Here is a 20643-nt window from a genome sequence, read left to right as displayed (position 1 = left end):
GTCCTACCACGAGTATTGGACGTTCTGCATCCCCACCGCTGATCTTTGACGTTGTAATCTCCTCCAGCAATAAATCGCGGACCAAGGAACCGGAATAAGGAGTCAAGATGGCTATAGGAAAGAGAATTACCTGGAGAACAATATACAGCTGAAAGTGTAATTTATTTATATATAAATTATTTAATGCAATCGAACTTGACGATCCAATATGGAAAGGCGATCCAGCGCAACTTGTCTATGAATGGAAAATGATACCATTCTATGGAACAATATGGGATGACTAAGAATTGCTAATATGGACTAATATTTATTCTACAAGACGTCAAAAGAGAAGCTAACCGAAGGGAACTGACAACGCTCCAAAACAGAAGTAACCAAGGATTGGCAGAGAAAGATAAGTGAAGGGGAAATAAAATAAACACCTCTGGGTCATCATAAGACAAGCCGACCGAAAATCACAGGAGGGCAACTACGGGATTTTCGCACCCCTCACAGACCCTATGACGGTGATGGGTGGGCTAGAATTGGCCAATGAGGAGGCAAGGATCGCAAAGTAACATGCCCTTACGACCGATTTGGAGGGAAGATGTGGAGGCAAGCAGACCTTTGAGGAGGAGAGGCAGAGGTATAGACTGTCGAGGAGTATCATAGTAGAGGTCGATGGACATCGGATAACCAGTCCAGCACACACCAGGCAGGGGAGGTAGTGCTGCAAAGAAGAATGGAACTCTCCAGCGAGACCAGGCCGATAAGGATGGACCATGGATCCCATCGAAATGAAGCCCTGCTTGCATGCCTAAACCCGCTAGACACATCCAGTTAATCTAAGTAAAATCATAAGATTTTAGGAGGTCTATGCTATCTAGTCCTTGGATTGAATATATTATGAAACCACGTTCGTATGGCTCTTAACACTGCTTCTGCCGACCTCTCTTTCACTGGGTACGCCATTGCTAATAAATACGTCGACCGCTGTGACCCACTTTTATCCCTTCCATGTAAACGAATCCTCTTGAAGATCACTGAGCGGTGCTTCTGCAGTGGGTGTCTCTTCCTTTGATACTTGTGGTGGGTGTCTATCCCTACATTTCTAAGTTGAATCCAATGAGGAACCGATAGAGATACATAATATAAATATAAATAGAAATATTTAGAAAAATAAATAAAATGTAGTCGTGGAACATTAGCCTAACAGCTAGAATAGCAGACGTTTAGGAGAGCATTAAAAACTTTTCTTTGTTTTTTATTTCTTTTCCTATTTCTTGTGTATAGGCATCTTTCACATCAAAAAGACAAAGTACTTATAAACTTAATAATCATGATAAACACAAAATCATAATGCAATCGAAACAATTACTTACTCGGGTACCAATTCATTTTAACTTTTCACATTTCTATTATATTGTGATCCATTTACTCATGTTTTCGTAGGCGCAGAGAATAAAAATGCTATCCAATTTACGTCTTAGTTTCGGATTTATAACGTGTTCGGGACCTTTTTTTATCCTTTCGATGTTGCAGAAAATACCAATACTATTGATTGTAAGACCGCGTAAGCATGTATCGATTTATTTTAACTACTCCAATTTCTTCGACACTAAGATCTAGTGATATGTTTTCGAAATTGTACTATTAGAAATTTGAATTGAAGAATCTTAAAATATATTGCAATTTTATTTTTAAACTTTTCGAAAACTTATTATTAAATTCCAATATGTTAAAAATTCGACAAATTAAAATAAAACTATGCACGAGCGTGTAATCTTAATATGAATAGAATTTCCATTTTCTACACCCCCGAAAGGATAAAATGGAATTTTAATATGTTAGAATTCTGAATAGTTAAAATAAATTGCGTGTGCGCGCTTCTTGAAATCGATAGAATTTTTATTTTCTGTACCTTCGAAAACATACTATGTAGTGTTGTTAATGTCGTCAAATACCCTGGAGAGATGTCGAGGAACACCATATTTTCCATGGTCCCCCTGTGTCGGAGATGCAGAAATGTGTCCAATTCTAAGGGGCGTTACAACCACTTCTGGAGGAAGTGAACCAGTAACTCACATTTGGCTCTGTGATTTCGAAATTGTTATTTTCTGATGCAATCCAATTTTGTTGACAGTCATTTAAGATCCTAGTCCATAAAGGTCAAAACAGATCTGAAAAATATTTTTGCAGATGAGACATATTTTCATTTTTGAAACCATCTGGTTATGCCTGAATTGTTGGTGAAACATTTTCTCTATGTTCTATGTAGCCTCAGTTTCGGAGGCCTGAACTCGTTCTTAATTTTTATAAAATTTTCAAATTAAAATTTGAGGGGTTGTTGTTGTGTTCAAGTTTTACTTGATTAGTAGTATTAGTTTAGAGCTAACCCTAGAACATTCAATTTTTTTTAAATTCTGAAATGATTATTTTTTTTTTAAGTTTGGATGTGGAAAATAACTTTTATATGATGATTAACATTAATGGTATGTGATCTCGGTAATGAGGAACAAAGTGATTGTACTTGCGGGAGGTAAACGTTGCAAACTGTAAGGGGGGTGTCACCTAGAATCCTGACAGCAACAGCTTGTACATAGGCCTGTAGAATGATTGGTTCAAATATTTACTGTTGGGATATCATTGGCAGTACCCCTCCACAAGCTCGAGCTCCACTCCATGTCTAAGTGCTATGGTTCAAAACAACCTGAGTGTTAGCATATCCGTGGGTTTCCAATGTGTTTCTTGCAGACATAATAGGGTAGACTGTTAGTCCTATATCAATAGTTGTTGTTCAACAAGATGAGTCAAAAGGCCATTACAATTCTATTGGAATATTCTAACATTGGGCATGTAGGGAGGGTAGACGGAACTGTAATTGTTCAAAGTGTGAGCAAGCCATTGATAAATTAATAGAGTGAAATATAAGTCTGATTAATTTGATTAGATATTAGAAATAATCCATCTTGGAGGAACATTAAAAAGTAAATAGGTACTATAAAGAGTTCCAAAGTAAAGAATATGATAAGATAAAGTATACTGCTGAAGCATAATATAGAAGAATATGAAGTTGTTGAAGTATGTTATAAGACAATTCAAGAGTGTTTTTGTTGATAAAGAAAATATATAAAGATTTCGAAATGTTTGTATAAAGGATGATACTTATTTATAGATCTCAATAAATACAATGAACTGGTATATTTTTTATTTATATTAGACATCGTGGCTGCTATGTATTAGAAGTCCATAGATATAAGTTGGTAAGTTGTAAATATATTACAATTTATGCATTTTGGTTCATTAGAGCATTTACCATCTGTATGATTTCTATTTCACATTGGGAACAGATCCTCATAGGATTAGTGAATTTTAAGGTGTGATGATTTAGAGATGAACTTTTCACACACTTAACATGTCAAGGGATGTATTTTTGAACTTTTATGTTATGGCAGCCTATTTCGAGAAATTCAGATGGAAATGGCATTGGAAAACTGAAAATATTTAAATTAGTAAATTTCTCAAAACAGTTTGTTTTATTCTTTGTATTTAATTAATTTTTCTGTTTAATGTGGATTTTACTGTCAGATTAAACTGCTAAGCAAATTTTTTGCATTCTAAAAGTTTTTTAGATTGCTTACTATAGATGTATTGATAAACAAATCCCTTTCTCCCAATTTTTTGATGTTTTTCACATCTATTAAACCATTCATAAATTTGTTGATTAAAATAGGGGACTTCTCTTTTTCTACTTCTTACTAAATATGAGGGAACGTTAGTTTCAACCTCATTCAACTTTAGGATGTGGAGGCATTTTTATTGGGTCCCACTTTTGTCTTCTATTTGAGCTTATAATCTGCTCTTCCATTTATCTGAGTTTAAATTATTTCTTTTGAAATAATGAATAAAAGATAATTAGAGAAAAAAAATATATGTATATGTTTAAAGGAAGAGTAAAAGTAAAGAAACTAAAAACTATTCTTATCTCTTTGAAACCTGCTAGTAATCCTCTGGAGCACAAAATCTTTGGGCTGCAATATTTTAGAATTCAGGAATAATTTCAGCTTAGACCTGAATACAGTAAACCCTTTCTTTCCAAGAGATAAATGAGAATTAAGTTAAGATGTACTTGGATGTAAAAAATGTCTCTCAAGGTAATGAGAATTGAAATGTTCATGCCAAGTGTAGCATTATTAAAACATTGAAGTTTAATTAATTCATCCTCTTTCTGAGAAATAAATGTTTCCGGAGATCATACAGGTCTTATCACAAACAACCTGAATTTATAAGAGATACTTATAAAGTATTTTATTCAACAGCGATTTGAAAGTTTCTTGTTTGAGAACCATACATAATCTGTTTCTATATATTCTTTCAAGAAATAAGAAAATATCTTTTTTCAGTTACACTCATACTTGAATATATGCTAAATATTATGCTAGAATGTAGTTTTTGTTTTTCTCCAATTTCTGGTGAGAATAGAATGGTTACGGATTTGTAAGACCTATAATGCAAAGTTGGTTGAAACTTTTATTATAATTATATAACATTACATGCATATTAGTTTTTGTTTTATTTGATATCATTCTGCCTTTCTTATAAATCTAATCTATAATATGTATTTGTTTAATATATCAACAACATATAAGATTTTAATGTTATTTTTGATACAAAATAAAGTTGGTGGGTATAGTGCAAACTAGGTTACATCTCGACTAGAATATCATATTTAAACTTTTGACTATTTTTTTTTCTCTATAAGTAATGAATTTTCATTTTTTCTATATGTTATGATTTCATAAAAAAATACAATTATCGAAATGATTATTCCAATAGTATAAATTAAAACCACTCCTTGAATATTAGAAATTTGTATAACTGCTGGCGAGTCGTCAATTTGAACAGTTTTTGCTTCTTCATAAGCTGCCTGGATGCTGAAAAATTGAAATTTGCTATTTAAATTTTTTTTTCCCATAACATATTTTGATATTTAACTTTTCATTACTCTGTTTTGTATTTCAACACATAAAAATTTTGTTTTATTATAAATATATATAATTTCACTGATGGAGGTGTTAAGATGAGGAGGATAAAAGGATGGAAGTGAAAATAGATCAGACTTATGTTCTCTATCAGGAGAGTGATTCACTACAGATAGAGCATGCCATGGAGAAGGAGAATAGGAAAATTCCTTACTTCACAGTCGAAGTGGGCAAAGCTATTTGAATCATTCTTTAGGGTAAGTTAGTACTTCCATCTACTTTGAGACTTTTGAACATTTTTATTATAAAATGAACTGATTAAATCGGTAGAAAGGAATAATATAACATATTCATGGATATAGTTTCAATTCCCCATCTTCGAAATTAAATTATCAATAGCCTACCTAAGTCAAAATTTAAAAATTTTAGTCTGCACTTTCCCCAACTTACTAGATGTTTGTTTTTATTATATTTTTTCAAACTAACCTCTTATTTATTTTTATTGCTGGCTTTTATGAAAGGAAAAATAAGATTATTAGTATTTTAAAATTACTACTTCTATAATTTGTTAAATTAAAAAAAATTATGTTATTAATATTTTTGAATCTAGATATATTTGATGAGAACTAAAATTGTTTTGAAATAATATTATGAATGGACCTTTTTTTAAACATTTTTTCCAAACATCCTAATAAATTTTAGAAAATTTGAATTTGTATACCTTGAACCTAAATATTGTCTTGCAACATCATTTTCCCAATATAAGTAGTGCCCATAATCAACAAGCTTCAAAACAACTTCATTAAAGTGCTTCAAATAAGGAGATCCTGAGAATTAAAACAACAATAATAATAATAATGGTAATTATGAGATTGGAAAGAAACAATTTAAAAAAAATATATTCATTTTCGTAGCTCAATGATTTATTTAATTAAACTGAAACACAGACCTTTCTTTATGGCGCCTACAAGAGGAGAACCAAACAGTTTTTCTTTCATAATATGATACATGGGAATGACATCTGATGTTTGGAAATCTTGTTCACCAATTGATCCTGAAAATAATCATTAAAAAACCCTCTACTAATGATTTACATAATAAATTAATAACAAAGTGAAAGTAATAAGGGTATTCCGTGAAAAAGAAAAAAATATAGAAAACTTTAACTCTTATACACTAGTTGGATGTTGAAAATTAAATTAATAAACCTTTTTGCAGGCACATATTGATACTGTTAAAGGAATAAAAAGAAATAATAATAATAAATGAATAAAATAAAAACAATGTCCAATTTTTCTTCAAAAGAAGTTATAATATGTGTATACATCAAAGAACTTCTATTTGTATACAAAATACTCTTTTTATGATACCTTGAAAACACTGCATCTAATTTTTATGGTGAATTCCTAAACCTATTAAAAATCCATAATCCAAAGCTGCCTAGCTAATTGTGTAGATGCCCAGTTCATCAGAATTAATTGGGAGATTTACTTTTTTTTTCATTGAAAAAAATATGCATTTTAAATTCATTTCACAACTTATTCACTCAATGTTATACATACCTGAATAATTGAATTCAAAATTTGAACTGGAAATTTTTAAGGTAGTATTGTGAAACTTTTATATCAACATTGACAAAAAGTTTATATTCATTATTTTTTTTTAATTGGTGAAGATGGTAGGGGGGTGCGGTCAGCAAAAACAACATAAATAAACAAAAAATATTTATTTATGCCGACGTATCGACCTGAGTTTCAGGGCTATTGAACAAGAGAGATAACAACCACCATTTAGAGAAACATAAAACTGAAAAGAAATCGTGTACAAACAAATTTGGAAGTATACAAAATATTGAATTGAATAATACAAAATAATTGATTGATAACCATGGAATTGGACAGTAGCAGATTGATTACAGTGAAAGATGAAATATAATATTATGTAGGTAAGAAGATATGTGCAATGTAAGATATGTAAGTGGTGTCTAAAAAAAAAATGAAAAACCAAAGTTGAATTTACAAATTCAACAATATAACAGAAAATTAAATATATGATACAATGGGTGAGTGACATATATGAATAGCAGTGTGAGTATTTACTTCTTTTTTTTTTAAATGATGGTTGTTATCTCTTTTGTTCTATAGCCCTGATGAAGACCTGAAACTCAGGTTGAAATCTCGGCATAAATAAATAATTTTTTGTTTATTTATGTTGTTTTTGCTGACCGCACTCCTGACCATCTTCTTCAATTAGTAATCTGCAGTCAACTATCTACATCTCATTATTTTTCTTTTGTTTTCTCAAAGGGAGGCAAAATATATGTACTACTACATCTTAACGTTTTATAAGAATTTAAAAAATTCAACTTTGTGTTTAAGTAATATTGACTTTTAGTACATGTGTGGGTTTTTTTGTATCTGTATTTAGAATGTCTGAAGTTAAAATTTTTTGTAAATTAGCAAGTCATTTTTAAATTTTGAAATATTTAACCTATTTAATTATTTTTTATTATTATTTAATTTAAGTACTTATTTTTTTTACAAAAAAATAATATGTATATAAGTACATATTGAATATGTATGAAGTAAATGTTTTAATATGTCTATGTAAAAGTTTCACCAAATTTAGATAATTACTAATAATCCTTTTAACATAAAATAGAAAATGTTCCTTATTTACCAAAAATATAAAGTTTTAGAAAAACGTGAAACACTAAAAAAGTTTTTAAATTTATATGCTATTTTATTTACATGTTTTACACAGAGATGACTAAAATGTTTGAGATAATAATTGGATTTAACTTATTTAAGATTCAAAAATATTAAAAGATCCTCACCTCCAGCCATTCTCTCAACCGTAAAACCATGTTTTCCTTCTTTAATTTTCTCCTTAAGTTGATCCATCGACAGCACCTAAAAATATTCATGGCACATTTAAATTTATTTGTAAATACTATAAGTTCTTGCTTTATAGTTAACTTACACCAAAACGGTTTACAATTAATTTTGCATCTTCTTCGTCTGAATTTTTAAGAGCATTAGACCATGCTGAACCTGTTGCATACCAATGAATTCCACTGTGTGCAAAGGCATGAAAGGTATCTATAGGAGGATAATATCTGAAAAAATTAAGATTTAGATTGGCTTTTTTTATGATCTTACATGTATTATTAAAATGAAAGATCTCAAAGGCTTTGGGGATGATACGGGATTGGCAGAAACATATTTAAGGCAGGTTATTGTAATTAAAGTAATCTTTATAATAAAACTGAGCTGTATAGGTCTGTAACTACCCATACACTGACTTATTGATCACTACATCTCAAAAATGACTACAAAGCTGGTGGTTTCCCTTACTCTATAGATCTGTAATTAGGCTTACAAAAATTGTGACTCAAAGTTGTTTAAAAAAATATTTCTAGAACCATATAAAATTAAGCTTTCATATAACTCATATTCTAAATATCTCATAGAACATTTTGCTCATTCATTTTAAAGTTATTTTAATTATCTAAAAAACAAAACAAACATCTAAATTGAACCAGTATTAGCAAAGATTGATTCAGCCCATTTTATTTTTATCATCTTACCATTTAAAAAACAGATACCTATCACTCACTCACTTATTGATCACTATATCTTAAAAATAGCAGGATCTATAAAGCTAAAATTATTAATGTTAGTTCTTTAAAAAAAAAAAAAAAATGGACTTTTTAGTTGTTAAAAAAAAATCTAAAACAAAGAGGGAAAAGATGATTACAACCTTCCTTAGGATGGTCTCCCCACTCATATTGGGAACAATTTTTTTTCATTTTCATTATTCATTTTGATCGAATTTCATTTTTGATCATTGAGCTAATACAATGATAAAAAAACTGTAATATTTATTTGATCAATTATTATATCATACCCCAATACAATTCTTCTTTTTACATGGTTCTATAGGCCCTCTGAACAATTAGCCCTCACTTCTCTCTATCCAGAGCCTTTGTTCTCCAGTCAGTCCCTCCAAGTTTCCTGAGATGGTTCTCCAGGTCCTTTAACCAGCTTTTCCTTGGCCATTCTCTCTTCATCTTTTCTAGGAAGGATTCTCTTGTGATGTTTTTGGCCATTCATTCATTAGGCATCCTTTCGACTTTTCAAAGTTCAAAGTTCTGGCTTCCAAAGTTGACACCACCATGTATTTCATTTTTAATTCAGAGATGTGGAGGCCATTTGGGTTGGGGGATAGGTCCTAGAGTGCTGAGTTCAGAACGTTGGGGGGAGGAGAGGGGGCAGTTAGTATTTATTTCTCAGTAATCCTGAGAAATGAATCTTGACACTCCTACCTTGACTAGTACGCAGCAGCAACTCTGGTAGCCACAAGGGTTTGGCAAAAAGGGCCAATAGACCCAGTTACTGGACTAGTTTCCCCCACAAAATACATAAACCAATACCAGTAATCTTGTGCTCAATCACTTTGTCATCTGTGTAACAAAGAACCTGCTATGATTGGCATAGCAGAGTAGTACCATTCAGAGAATGCAAAGCAATTCTAACATACCATAGAAGAAATAAATCCATTTTTAAAATAATTAATTTGATGATTTATCTAATGAAATTCTAACATAAAAAAACAATAAATCATTACGAATCAACATTTAGATGTTTAATTACTTGTATCTGGTTTCATCAGTGATCAAAAGAGTTTTAATTTAGAAAATAAAATCTATAATTTCCTTTTATAAATAAATTATTTCATGTGAACCTAGACATCAATCAAATAATAAATAGAAAATTGAGATTTTAATTTTTTTTTCTTTCTGTGTTATCATTTATTTTTAATAAAGAACCTTAACCAAAACCTACAGAGGAACAGTGAGGAAAGAAGCCAACTCTGCTGAATACATTGCCGAAAGTACTAAGTACAAGAATTCATAAGATGTGAACAGATATCGGTTTGGTGAGTCTCCGATGAGGCGTGAAGACGGTTGCTGTAAAACAGCTAAACCTATAGCTCTCATGAGGCTATCATCAATTGTAGTGAATTGGACTTTCATGATAAGTTGGTCACGAAAACCTGGAAAATAAAAGGAATTTGAATTACTGAATATCCTTAAAATATACAATTATGCCCAGAAGATACATATTTCCCATTAAATGATGGAATCCTTTCTAATATAGGGCCTTAACAATTTTGACTAAATTCAATATTTCAATGTACAATTGAATGGTCTTTAAAATCAGCTTTGCCAAATTTTCAAAAATCATCCTCTAAAGTAACTTTAATTTTAAGTGAAAGTTGTGTGATTAGCCCACTGCACTAGATTTTTTTTATATTGTACCAATGATAACAGAAGAAAGCTTGTTACTTATTAAAATAATAGCACTTACGAGTGAATCTTATTGATACTCTTGTAATGAAGTATAATGAAGATGCCGACAAAAATAGAGAAATAAAAAATGCTATCCACACATCATATTTGAAAGGCAAAAATGGTAGAATCCATGGGCTTAGTTTTGTAGGTTTTGGAAGTATCACTGTAACATCGGCTGCCAAATAACCGGTACAGTAATCGATGTAATACCATTCATTGAGCCAAAGGTAGACTGCCAGTACTCCTACATCAGCCCTGTCGTTGTAGACATTACCCAAGACACCTATAAGAATGAACTTTTGTCAACAACTGTTATATACTAAGTTTCAACCGATTATATGAATAATTGTGTACCATCTGCAGATAGATTATCATAAATTGTTCCCCAGAGTGAGTTATCGGTGACAGCCTCTGGGGTGCAATTGTACTTTTCACAAAAATACAACGATATCCTCACTTCTGAACCTTCCAAAGGATAAGCTGAAGTTAACGGAAAATATTTGTCTGTAGCGATTCTGAAAGCTGTTTAAAAAATAATGTTATATTGAATAACAATATATTATTTTTAAAATGTTATGGTTCATAGATATTATCTGTGTAGTAGTGGTACTCATCTATAATTATTTATTTTTTTGATAAAATGTGATAATAAGCACCATTTAATAACAAGAATTATGTTTGATTGAAAACATCTTTATGTAACATTAATGTGACTATTAATTAAATTTGTTACTTTAAAAAATGTTTACAATCAAGGAATGTGCTGTGGAATGAAAATAATGGCCTGAAGGTCGAGACAGTTTAATAATTACTTTAATTTAAAATTATTATAAAAGCAGAGTGTCGTAAAGGAGTAAATGTTTCTTAAAAGTAAATATTTTCTTTACTATTTCAAATATTTTATTCTAAGGAAAATAATTTATTTATTAACAATCTGAACACAATGTAAAATCACTTCCAAAATAACATTGTCTAATTGATATACAGAAAAGAGTGAGAATAAATTACTCTTTGAAGCTCATATAGCAGACAGATAATCAGGATAAAAAAAAAAAGAATTAGTTTTTAAGTAACACACCCTTTTTTAACACCCTGTACATTAAAATACAAAATTTTATGTTAAAACATAAAAGTTTTGAAGCACTTTACCTAGGAAATCTATAATTAACTGAAATTATTCAAAAATTTAACTTATAATAATATAAGGAGACCTTATAATTTGAAGATGGTCAGGGTTAATGAATTAACCCAGGGGTTTATGGTCAAAATAGTTCAACTATGTTGTTCTTTTTTATCCGCAATCCTGACCATCTTCATATTTTAAAAATTTAATTTGTCTTTTAATTTAATTATTATCATTAAGTTTTTACATAAAATAATTTTTTTAATTATATAATTACTATTAAACCTTGCTTTATAAAAAACATCAAATTTGTGAATTAAAATATAGTTACTGTTATTTTAAAAATAGCAATTGCAATATGAACTGGTAACTGTAATTGGAAATTTTACCAGGATTTGACCTTACCATGGAACTTTCCAGGCAATATAATACAATACAATTGGCACTTTAATATAATATAATAGGCCCTACAGTTGTGGAAGGCTATGGATAAATGAATCAATGGAAATTTAATGTAAGCCATGTCTAGTTTTATCCAATTTTGAGCTAAATCGGATGAGCGGATTACCAGTATTTGATTTTTTATTGCCTGAAGTAAGTTATCACTGTGATAATGTGTTTTAAGTTATTTATTTTTGGTGCTGAAGATGGAAATCAATTCTAGTAACGTCAATGACTGTATATTTTTTTGGGAGTAATTTTTCCATCTATTTTCAATTCTAAATTTAAAATTGACTTCCTATTTGAATTAAAGGAAAAGAGAAAATTAAATTTTTTGATCATATTAAACTATTCGTAAACATGTATCAGTTATTACGTTTTCCTTTCAGATTCAAAACTTTGTCTGGATATAAATTCACATTTTCCTTAAAACCAGTTTCATAATGCCATTCATCAAGATATATTTTGGGTTCTCTTCCTGGAACTGTTGGATGCACATAGAAATTGTTGGTTGATATTATCACTGCCCAATCTGGAATATGAAGTTGTGAATTATGTCATTCTAATAATTTTACTTATTTTTTCTAACATACTAAAATTAATAAATCAAATAAAATAGAAACTTGAATTGATACCATATGACCATTCATTCTATGTGACTTAAACAATTAATAATTCTGAAGCTATATCTCTATTTTAATGCCAACTATATACTGTTGGACTTCATTGAACAGCTTACTACATTTTTAGATTGAAAAAAAAAAATAAACTAAATTTTGAGAATTAGATGATTTAAAGGTCTTAAATTTAACTTTAGTGATGAAGTTTTTTTTTTTATTCGTTAAGAATAATTCATCACCCTAATGTTAAACAATACTGTCTACATAAATACATTAAAACAATAGTTTTATAATTTGTAAAGTGGGAGTTGGTCCACCCTAGATTATTATAAATCAATAATTTACAAGAAATGTAAATAATATTTTATAAAAAAAACTGTAACTGACTACTACAAAGGAGAGTTATTCTAGTTTTATTTATAATTAGATTATGTTCTAATTATTTTGAGTGGATTAAATTGGTAATAGTTGGTTAAATTATTTGTTTTAATTAAAGGATCCCACAATCATTAATCAAGAATCAATACTTCAATATCAAATAATGTTAGGATTATTCACAAGATATGATTATTATATGTTTTTAATTATTATTATTTTTTTTAATGATGTCTAGTTCTAAATTCTATGAGATGAATTGTCAAGATGAAGAAAATGATCCCTAATTTTCATATTTGTTTTCTAAATTCTGAGTAGTTCTGATACAAGAATATGATAACATACTTCATGAATTTATTTTAAACTTTGTGAGATCATTGCGTCATAGAAGTATGATTAAAAACCAGAACACATAATAAAATTTGGGAACTTCTCAGTTTAGTATAGTTCAGTTATCAATTTTGAAATATAGAAACATTAAATTGGTAGTACGAAAAGCATAAATTTTCCTAATTAATTCAAAACTCTTTTTAGACTTTTCCTAAGAAAAGTAATTATTGTCTCTAACCATGCCAATCTTTACTTGGTGCTTAACATTTCTAACCTGTAGAATTTTCATTTATTTCTGAAACTAAGAAATCCGCTGTTTGATCTGATTCTCTTCTGGAGAGTAATTCATCACCATAAGTGAGGAGGTGAGGGTAAACAGGTAGAAAAAGATATTTTGGGTTGTGGCGAGCTACAGAAGAATGAAAATAAATGTCCAACCATCCATCAAAGGCACAGTTAGGGTTACTGCTCTGAATGATGTACCTGGAATCATAAATAACATCAAGAGTAACAAAATTGATTTTTTATAATTTCTAGCAATGTTTCCCATTTAGGATCTTATTATTGCAAAGAAATAAGTTGTATTGAAATGCTTTTTATTTTTTTTTTTTTTTTGCTCTTAACTTGAAAACTTTCCATCAACAACCCTTCAATCAACTGTGGCTTGTTTAATTTAATAACTCATTCTATTTATTTTATGCTAATTTAATCAATACTTATGTAGTTACTGACAATTTAGATAATATTAAAAAAACTGTTTTGCTTTACGTCTTGAAATGAGTGGGAGTAGAAATATGGGGCAATGTAGTCCAGTCAAATGAAGGCCCAAATAATGGTCTCATAATTTAGACTCCCCCTCGCTCAGCACTGTGGCCAAACATAAAGTCTGACTCAGTTCACTATTATTTAAGTGAATGTATAATATTAAAAGATCTTATTCGAACGATGCTTCATTTTGAAGTTAAAGGAGTTTTTTTTTGTATGTATGATGAAAATTCGAGGTGGAACTGTTGAAATTCGTTACCAGCACCCTCAGAACTTAAACGGGAAAATTTTGAGAACTTCTCAAAGATAGAATTCTTTTGACTAGAACCCATCAGACTAACGAACGTCGGGTTAAAAGTTTGGGTACTCATAAACCCAAGAATTCTACTCCATCGGAAGGGGACAGGAGGGGATAATTATAATTTGTTTCACCATTTTGCTCAAGAAAGTTTTCTTTATTATGACAATTTTACTTTTATCACGTAATAGCATCATTTATTAAAATAACTTTATGATAAAATTTTTGTATTTTGGGTGTATTAAATTAATCAAAGAGCACTGCAAGGTGTCGGAAATAAGTTCAATCTCTTCGATTCATTTATTGAAACATTAAAATTAAATTAGTTTCCTTCAAATATGAACAGACAGATGGAAATATCATTTTAATAATATGTTATTTTAAGTTTATTTATTTTAATTTTGTTCTGAGACTAATCTCAAACAATCGTTCTTTAGCCCAAAGAAAAATGAATGATTTTTATTTAATTAAGAACTATGATATCCCGAAGTGACACTCGTTGGATGTTTTTCAACTCATCAGCCCTGATGAGTTTCTGCAAACTGGGGCGAAATGTCGGCAAATAAATAGTTGTTAACTATTTTATGTTCTTTTTTTATCTCACCTCCGACCATCTCCTTCATATTTGTTTTTTTAAAAAGTTTGGTTTTCACGCTACTTTAGAATAAAACGAATAAAGATGATTTTTTTTTTTTAATATTTCAGAAAAAAGCATAAATTCATTCAGCTCACCAAAAAATACAAATGACTATTTTAATCGGTTCAAGTTCTTGTTGTGCAGTTTTCAATGGCTCTATTCGTTTTAGAGCTCCCTGAGACAAAACAAATTTTTGGACATTGGTTTATCTATCTGTTAGTGCTTCGTTTTTTTGTTTTGTTTGATTTTTGGCTCCCGATGCCTATGTACCAATTTTAAATTGGGTATCCTGTACTCAAATACTTTGTATTCAAAATTTTGAATTAAATTGTATTTGATAACGAAATTAATCAAAAAGTTTTAATTACAGGATATTCAAGTACAAGAAGTAATTGATATAAGTTGACTGGCAATTTTTGAGTTTGATGTAATAAATTACATATGCACTCATTATTTTTTAGTTTGATATAATCGATTATAAGAGTAATCATAATTGTTGAGTATGTATATACTTGTATTCGCGTTCTTTTTTCAAAATCGAAAAAGTAAGTAATAGCGCCCAATTCTACTGTGGCCAAGAGCTGAAAACCTTTAACTACATTATTTTATCTCACCACCGGCATTGAAGAGTTTTATTAGATAAACCGTGAAATATTGTTGTTTTTTCACTTTCTTTGTTCTGATTAATCCATTTATATAAGAAATAGCATTTTTCACCTCAGACACATCCGTTATTTATGCAGAACCTTTGCATCAATAGAAATGTGGTGTTGAAAGAGTTTTCTTAACTGATTTTTAGATAGAGCTAATTTATGACATTCCGAAGTGGCTCATTGATATGATGATTGATTTTTGGCTGGTCTGTTTTTTGGCGCCCAAAACGACTTGGTGGTTGTGCGAAGCCAATCTTATTTACCTTTTAGGCCAAGAGCCCGTTGAAAAAAACAATTATTTCACCCCAATTTTTGTTTACTTCAATGAAACCTATGTGTAGTCACTAGTCAAAATTGATGGGTTCAGCACGTAAAAAAATAGTTTTTCATTCGGAGCTTTATATATTTAAAACTATGTACAACACTTAACAATTTTATAGAACATCATTTAAAGTAGATTAAATTTTATAAAATATAAGCCCTAATAAATCTGTTTATGTTCAATAGTTTTCGAGATAAACATTTTTAAAAAGCAACATTTCATATCGAAAAATCAGTATTTAGTGAACTTATTTTAGGAAAACCATATCTCAGGAATCATTTGACGTACAGGTGTCTATCAGCGCTCAAATTAGAGCTAATTTAATGTGCTATAAAGTTTATCTTTCTTGGAATTTTTAGAATATTTGCATATGAATTGCTATAAATGAACATTTTATGGATTTGTTGTATCAAGTATCCTAAAATCTGCTACTCATACGAAAATAGACGTCATAAACTACTTTATATCACATTAAACTAGCTTTAATTTCTGTAATAACAGACATCTATACGTCTAATGATTCCTGAGATATATTTTTTCTAAAATAAATTGACTAACTATCGATTTTTCGTTATTGTATCTTTTTAGAAAAGTGTAAGTCGGGAACTATTGGACATAAACAGCTCTATTAGGGCTCATATTTTAGTAAATATATAATATATATATAATCTTCTTGGTCTCCTTGACCATTTCCAATACCTTTGCACAGGAGCGGATCAAGCGGCAAGATGGCTAAGCTATCTTAATGGTTTTGTGAAACAACTGAAAAGATTAAAAATACTCTATAAAATAATCGATCAAATTGTTAAATTTATGACCTCTAGGTTTAAGTTTTTAACTTTTCTTTATTTATTTCAATTTTCCCTGCTTATGAGAGTAATACAGGTATTTGCCACAGTTCGGTGTTGAACAATTATGTCCAAAATTAAACTACCCAATATTGAAGTGGGCTTGGTCCACTGATCTTTTCCATCCGTATACAAACTCTTTTTAATATAGGTAGGTTTGTTCAGTGATCCGCTGATGGAAATCTCTATCCGTAAGGACTTGCAGTCCTTTTCCCTCTGCAGTTTTTAAAATATTTAACTATTTGTCTGAGTTTTCTTGAAAGTTTTTTTATAGGGCCCAGAAATGTTTGAAAAAGTTGTTCTTGATGAACGGGAAAGTATACCGAATGATTTTACCCAATCTTTTCCAAGGATAGAAAAGATGTTTTTCCTCATATTTTATTTATTTTATTTTCTTTTTTAGTTAAATATATTTCTTAACTATAATATTCATATACATTATATCTAATAAAAATAAGTAATTGAATAGTCTGGAAAAGAATGCGACAAGCCACAATTGTTTAAAACAATTAGGAGTTTGTGCGAAAATCCTTTATTTCTTTAAGGAAAACTATTTGTTTGGCATTATAATTTTATCATATTTACCTGTAATATTAAGGAATATGAACAACTGGTACTTGTAAATATGATTCCACATTCATTTGTAATATGAATGATATACCTTTAAATAAAGTACTCGGTATTTTTCGAAACTGTTCTACTGAACAATGTTCATAATTTTTTGACCAAAAATATCTTATATTTGTGCATATTGAATGTATTTATAGTATATTATAAATACATACTATGTTGAACTTCGAAATGGTTCTACCACCAAAGCATCTGTTTTTCAGAATAGACTAAAGGAGCTATGTGGAGAGAGGATAAAAGTAGTATGTCAGAATTAAAAAAAAAATTACTTCGAACATTGATAAAGATGTTTTTTTTTTCAATTATAATAAATTATTTTATTTTGTTGGATATAATACAATAAATAAATATTGAAACTCTTACAATTAAAAAAAATACTTTCTGATTCTTCAAATTATATCATGTTATTGTTAAATAATTACCCATCACAATTGTCTTGGTACGTTATCCTCAAAAGATCAGCTACTTCTTGTACACAGCTCTCATTGGTCGGATTCATTTCTATGTGTACCACTGTAGTATTTATTTTGAAATTTCTGAGCAGGCCTGCATCACTCATGACCACAACACATCTGTGACCTGAAAAATACTTTTCTCCTATTTCATTAGCTAAGACTTCCAAATAACTATTTACCGAAGTTCTATTTATGGCAATGATAGAACTCGAGAGACATTTTTCGAGGCATAAACTTGAGAACCATAACCAGATGAAGTGAAATCGCATGTTTGAGGAAACGTAGCCAACTGACACGAGGAACGTTTCGAATGCTAATTAGGAAAATTGATAGTTAAACAAGAATATACTATTCCGTTTTCGGAGACAGGAGTAGTTCGTGCAATTTCAAACAAGTTGTTATAGGTCAATTTGTTGTAGGCTAATTTGTTTTGCGACAATTTTGTAATCGATATGGTTCCATGGAACGTCTTCTGTTGATATATGTAGTTATTTGCATGATAGCACTTAATAATAAATATTGTTTAAGGCAAAACAATGTATAGACAAAGATTATTCCATCTAATCCTTCCTTATTAAAAAGTAAAAAAAAAATGTTTTCATTGCTTAAATTTTTTTCCCTTGTTTCAACATATTTAAAAGAATAAAATTTAGAATATCACCGTGATTATTTTATTTTTATACCATTATATTTTATTCAATTATTTATCTTTCCTAATCATTATAATTATGATATCAAACAGTAAGGTCTAAACTAGGCAACTTACAAATGATTTTTCATTTTAATATTTTTTATGATTTGGAAATTAAGTGAGGGCTTTATTTATGTTTCTGAATTTTAAATAATACTTATATTTATATTGTATTAAACCTTATTTGTAGATTTAACTGCATAGGGCCACGGTCCTTAGGTTTAATCAATTAAAAATCTGCTGCTCTGCACACATCTCATATCACATTTACTTACTACTGGGTTAGTATGTAACCAAGTTATGTGCAGATTAGTGAGCTCGTGTTGTTATCGCTATTTTTATGATTTTCGAAAAATAAAGTCTAAAGACCAGAGAAGACGAAAATTATGAACAAAAAATTTGTATTTTTATGTTACTAAAAAAACTCATATTTTAAGGTTTTTAGAGATGGGAATAGCAAATATAAGTTTTGTTCCTGCCGAGAACATAAAGTTTACAAAAAAGATAATGAAGCAGTCATGGTTCGATCCCATGACTGCTTCATTATCTTTTATGTAAACTTTATTATAGATCTTGCGGTCTAAGCAGTTCTTGTTTTTATTTATTTATTTTTGTATTCGTATTTATTTATTTTTATTTTTTTCTCCTTTAATTATTAATAAAATTCTTTAATATTCTGTATTTATACATCTTATATTATTGCTAACAATGAGAACAGTTTATTTTTTCAAAGAAACAAAATTAATAGTGCTTTACATGAAGATTTTTAGAAAATTCAGCATTTAAGCCCAGTTAGTTTATTTCAATGAGGATAAAACATATCTGATATTAAATACCTCTTAGTTTCTCATAGATTTACCAAGTTTAATGGACATCGTTGGAGCAGTTTTTTAGAAAATCGAAAAAAACATGCAAAATCGATTCTATAAAGTATAAGCCCACCTTAAATATGTAATTTCAGTTGCGTACAACTTTTTAATTTTTGAGCTAGACTTTTTTTTGAGACCCCTTCTTTATTATTAAATTTATATAATACATACATACAAACGCTTAATACAAATGACAAGTGTACACTAGCATGCTACTGCCTTGGATTGCCTTGTGCCATTGTAAGGCTCGTTGCAGGGTCCAATCAAGGTAGTCCAAATCATGCAGCTAACGCCAGTGGAGATGGAGTGGAGTGGAACTGTAGAGTCCAAAGTCCTTCTCTCGTCGAGGACGTCAACTAAGGGGACAGTGCACTGCCACCTCTCAGGTCTTGATGGAGGGGTAATTTCACGAAACAGAGGTTTAAAGCAGGCCTTCAACCCATCGAAAATTTGATGTGTCGACGGCTTATGAACTCGGGGTCCACAGAGGGAAGTTGGAGCTCTTCACGGATGACACTATTCTTGGTTCTCTGAAGCTTGGTTCCCCTGACGATTCTTCGAAGAATAGATCCCTGGAAACTCTTCAGTTTGTTTAACGTAGTTTTATAGAGATGTCTTATTAAAGGAGCACCATGGAGTAGAGTTGGTCTGATGATTACTTTGTAGATCAGTAGTTTCAGGCGCAGTGAAAGTTGCGGTTAAGTGAGCCTATACGTTTTAAGTCGGGCCAGCTTGAGCCTCTTCTTGGCATGATTGGAGAAGGTGAGATGACGATCTAGAGTCACACCAAGGTAGAGGATGGAATTAGAGATCTTCCGTCCCTGTTCATCCACCACGAATCTTTGAGGCAGGCACCTCTGTTCCCCTGGGCACTAGGGAGCTCCGAGCTAGGCTGTTCACTCAGACCAGGTTGTTTGGACCCAATACGCCTCAAAACTTGTATTTCCGTCTATAACTCGAATTCCAAATTTTTCACGATTGCAATACTTTCCTTTACTATATATTCCATGTATAGGTTAAGTGAAAGTAAACAAATAATAATTCAAGATATTTTTTAACGTGAATATTATTATTTTATATATATTTATATAAAAACATGCAACTATTAAATAATTTTAACATTTTTTAAGTGTCTGTTGAGAGGATTAAATTTATCTCTCGGTGATGAAAATGGTGTTGAAATTTCTACCCTTCAGACCAGAGCTTTTGAAAATTGTTTGTTGAGTGATATTCCACTGTATTAGCTCAGCTGAGAATTACTGATATTTT

General features: G+C 30.1%; 2 protein-coding genes across 2 annotated transcripts in view; one reads left to right on the top strand and one right to left on the bottom strand.

Annotated features, from left to right (window-relative positions):
* The window catches only part of LOC106685585 (angiotensin-converting enzyme), a 111627-nt gene that overhangs the window by 12038 nt on the left and 78946 nt on the right, over positions 1-20643 (top strand). The window lies entirely within an intron of this gene.
* On the bottom strand, positions 4509-18083 carry LOC106685588 (glutamate receptor 1). The gene is made up of 11 exons (XM_067049165.1): positions 17782-18083; positions 13481-13689; positions 12258-12413; positions 10672-10839; positions 10334-10600; positions 9809-10019; positions 7944-8079; positions 7798-7873; positions 5911-6015; positions 5683-5788; positions 4509-4913 (listed from the first exon to the last, which is right to left on the bottom strand). The coding sequence occupies exons 1-11, from the start codon at positions 18081-18083 to the stop codon at positions 4721-4723; spliced, it is 1929 nt and encodes a 642-aa protein (XP_066905266.1). The 3' UTR covers positions 4509-4720.

The sequence above is a fragment of the Halyomorpha halys genome, unplaced genomic scaffold (assembly GCF_000696795.3).
Source record: "Halyomorpha halys isolate HHAL.00 unplaced genomic scaffold, Hhal_1.1 Scaffold712.1, whole genome shotgun sequence".
Taxonomy (NCBI): domain Eukaryota; kingdom Metazoa; phylum Arthropoda; class Insecta; order Hemiptera; family Pentatomidae; genus Halyomorpha; species Halyomorpha halys.
The sequence above is the reverse complement of the archived record's forward strand: the minus strand, read 5'-3'. Positions and strand labels throughout refer to the sequence as shown.

Coding starts and splice junctions, on each gene's coding strand:
- LOC106685588 (XM_067049165.1), bottom strand. CDS start 18,083: ATGCGATTTCACTTCATCTGGTTATGGTTCTCAAGTTTATGCCTCGAA. Junction 8,080..9,808: donor TCTTTCCTCACTGTTCCTCT/GTAGGTTTTGGT, acceptor TAATTTTTTCAG/ATATTATCCTCCTATAGATA. Junction 5,789..5,910: donor TGTAGGCGCCATAAAGAAAG/GTCTGTGTTTCA, acceptor TTTAATTCTCAG/GATCTCCTTATTTGAAGCAC.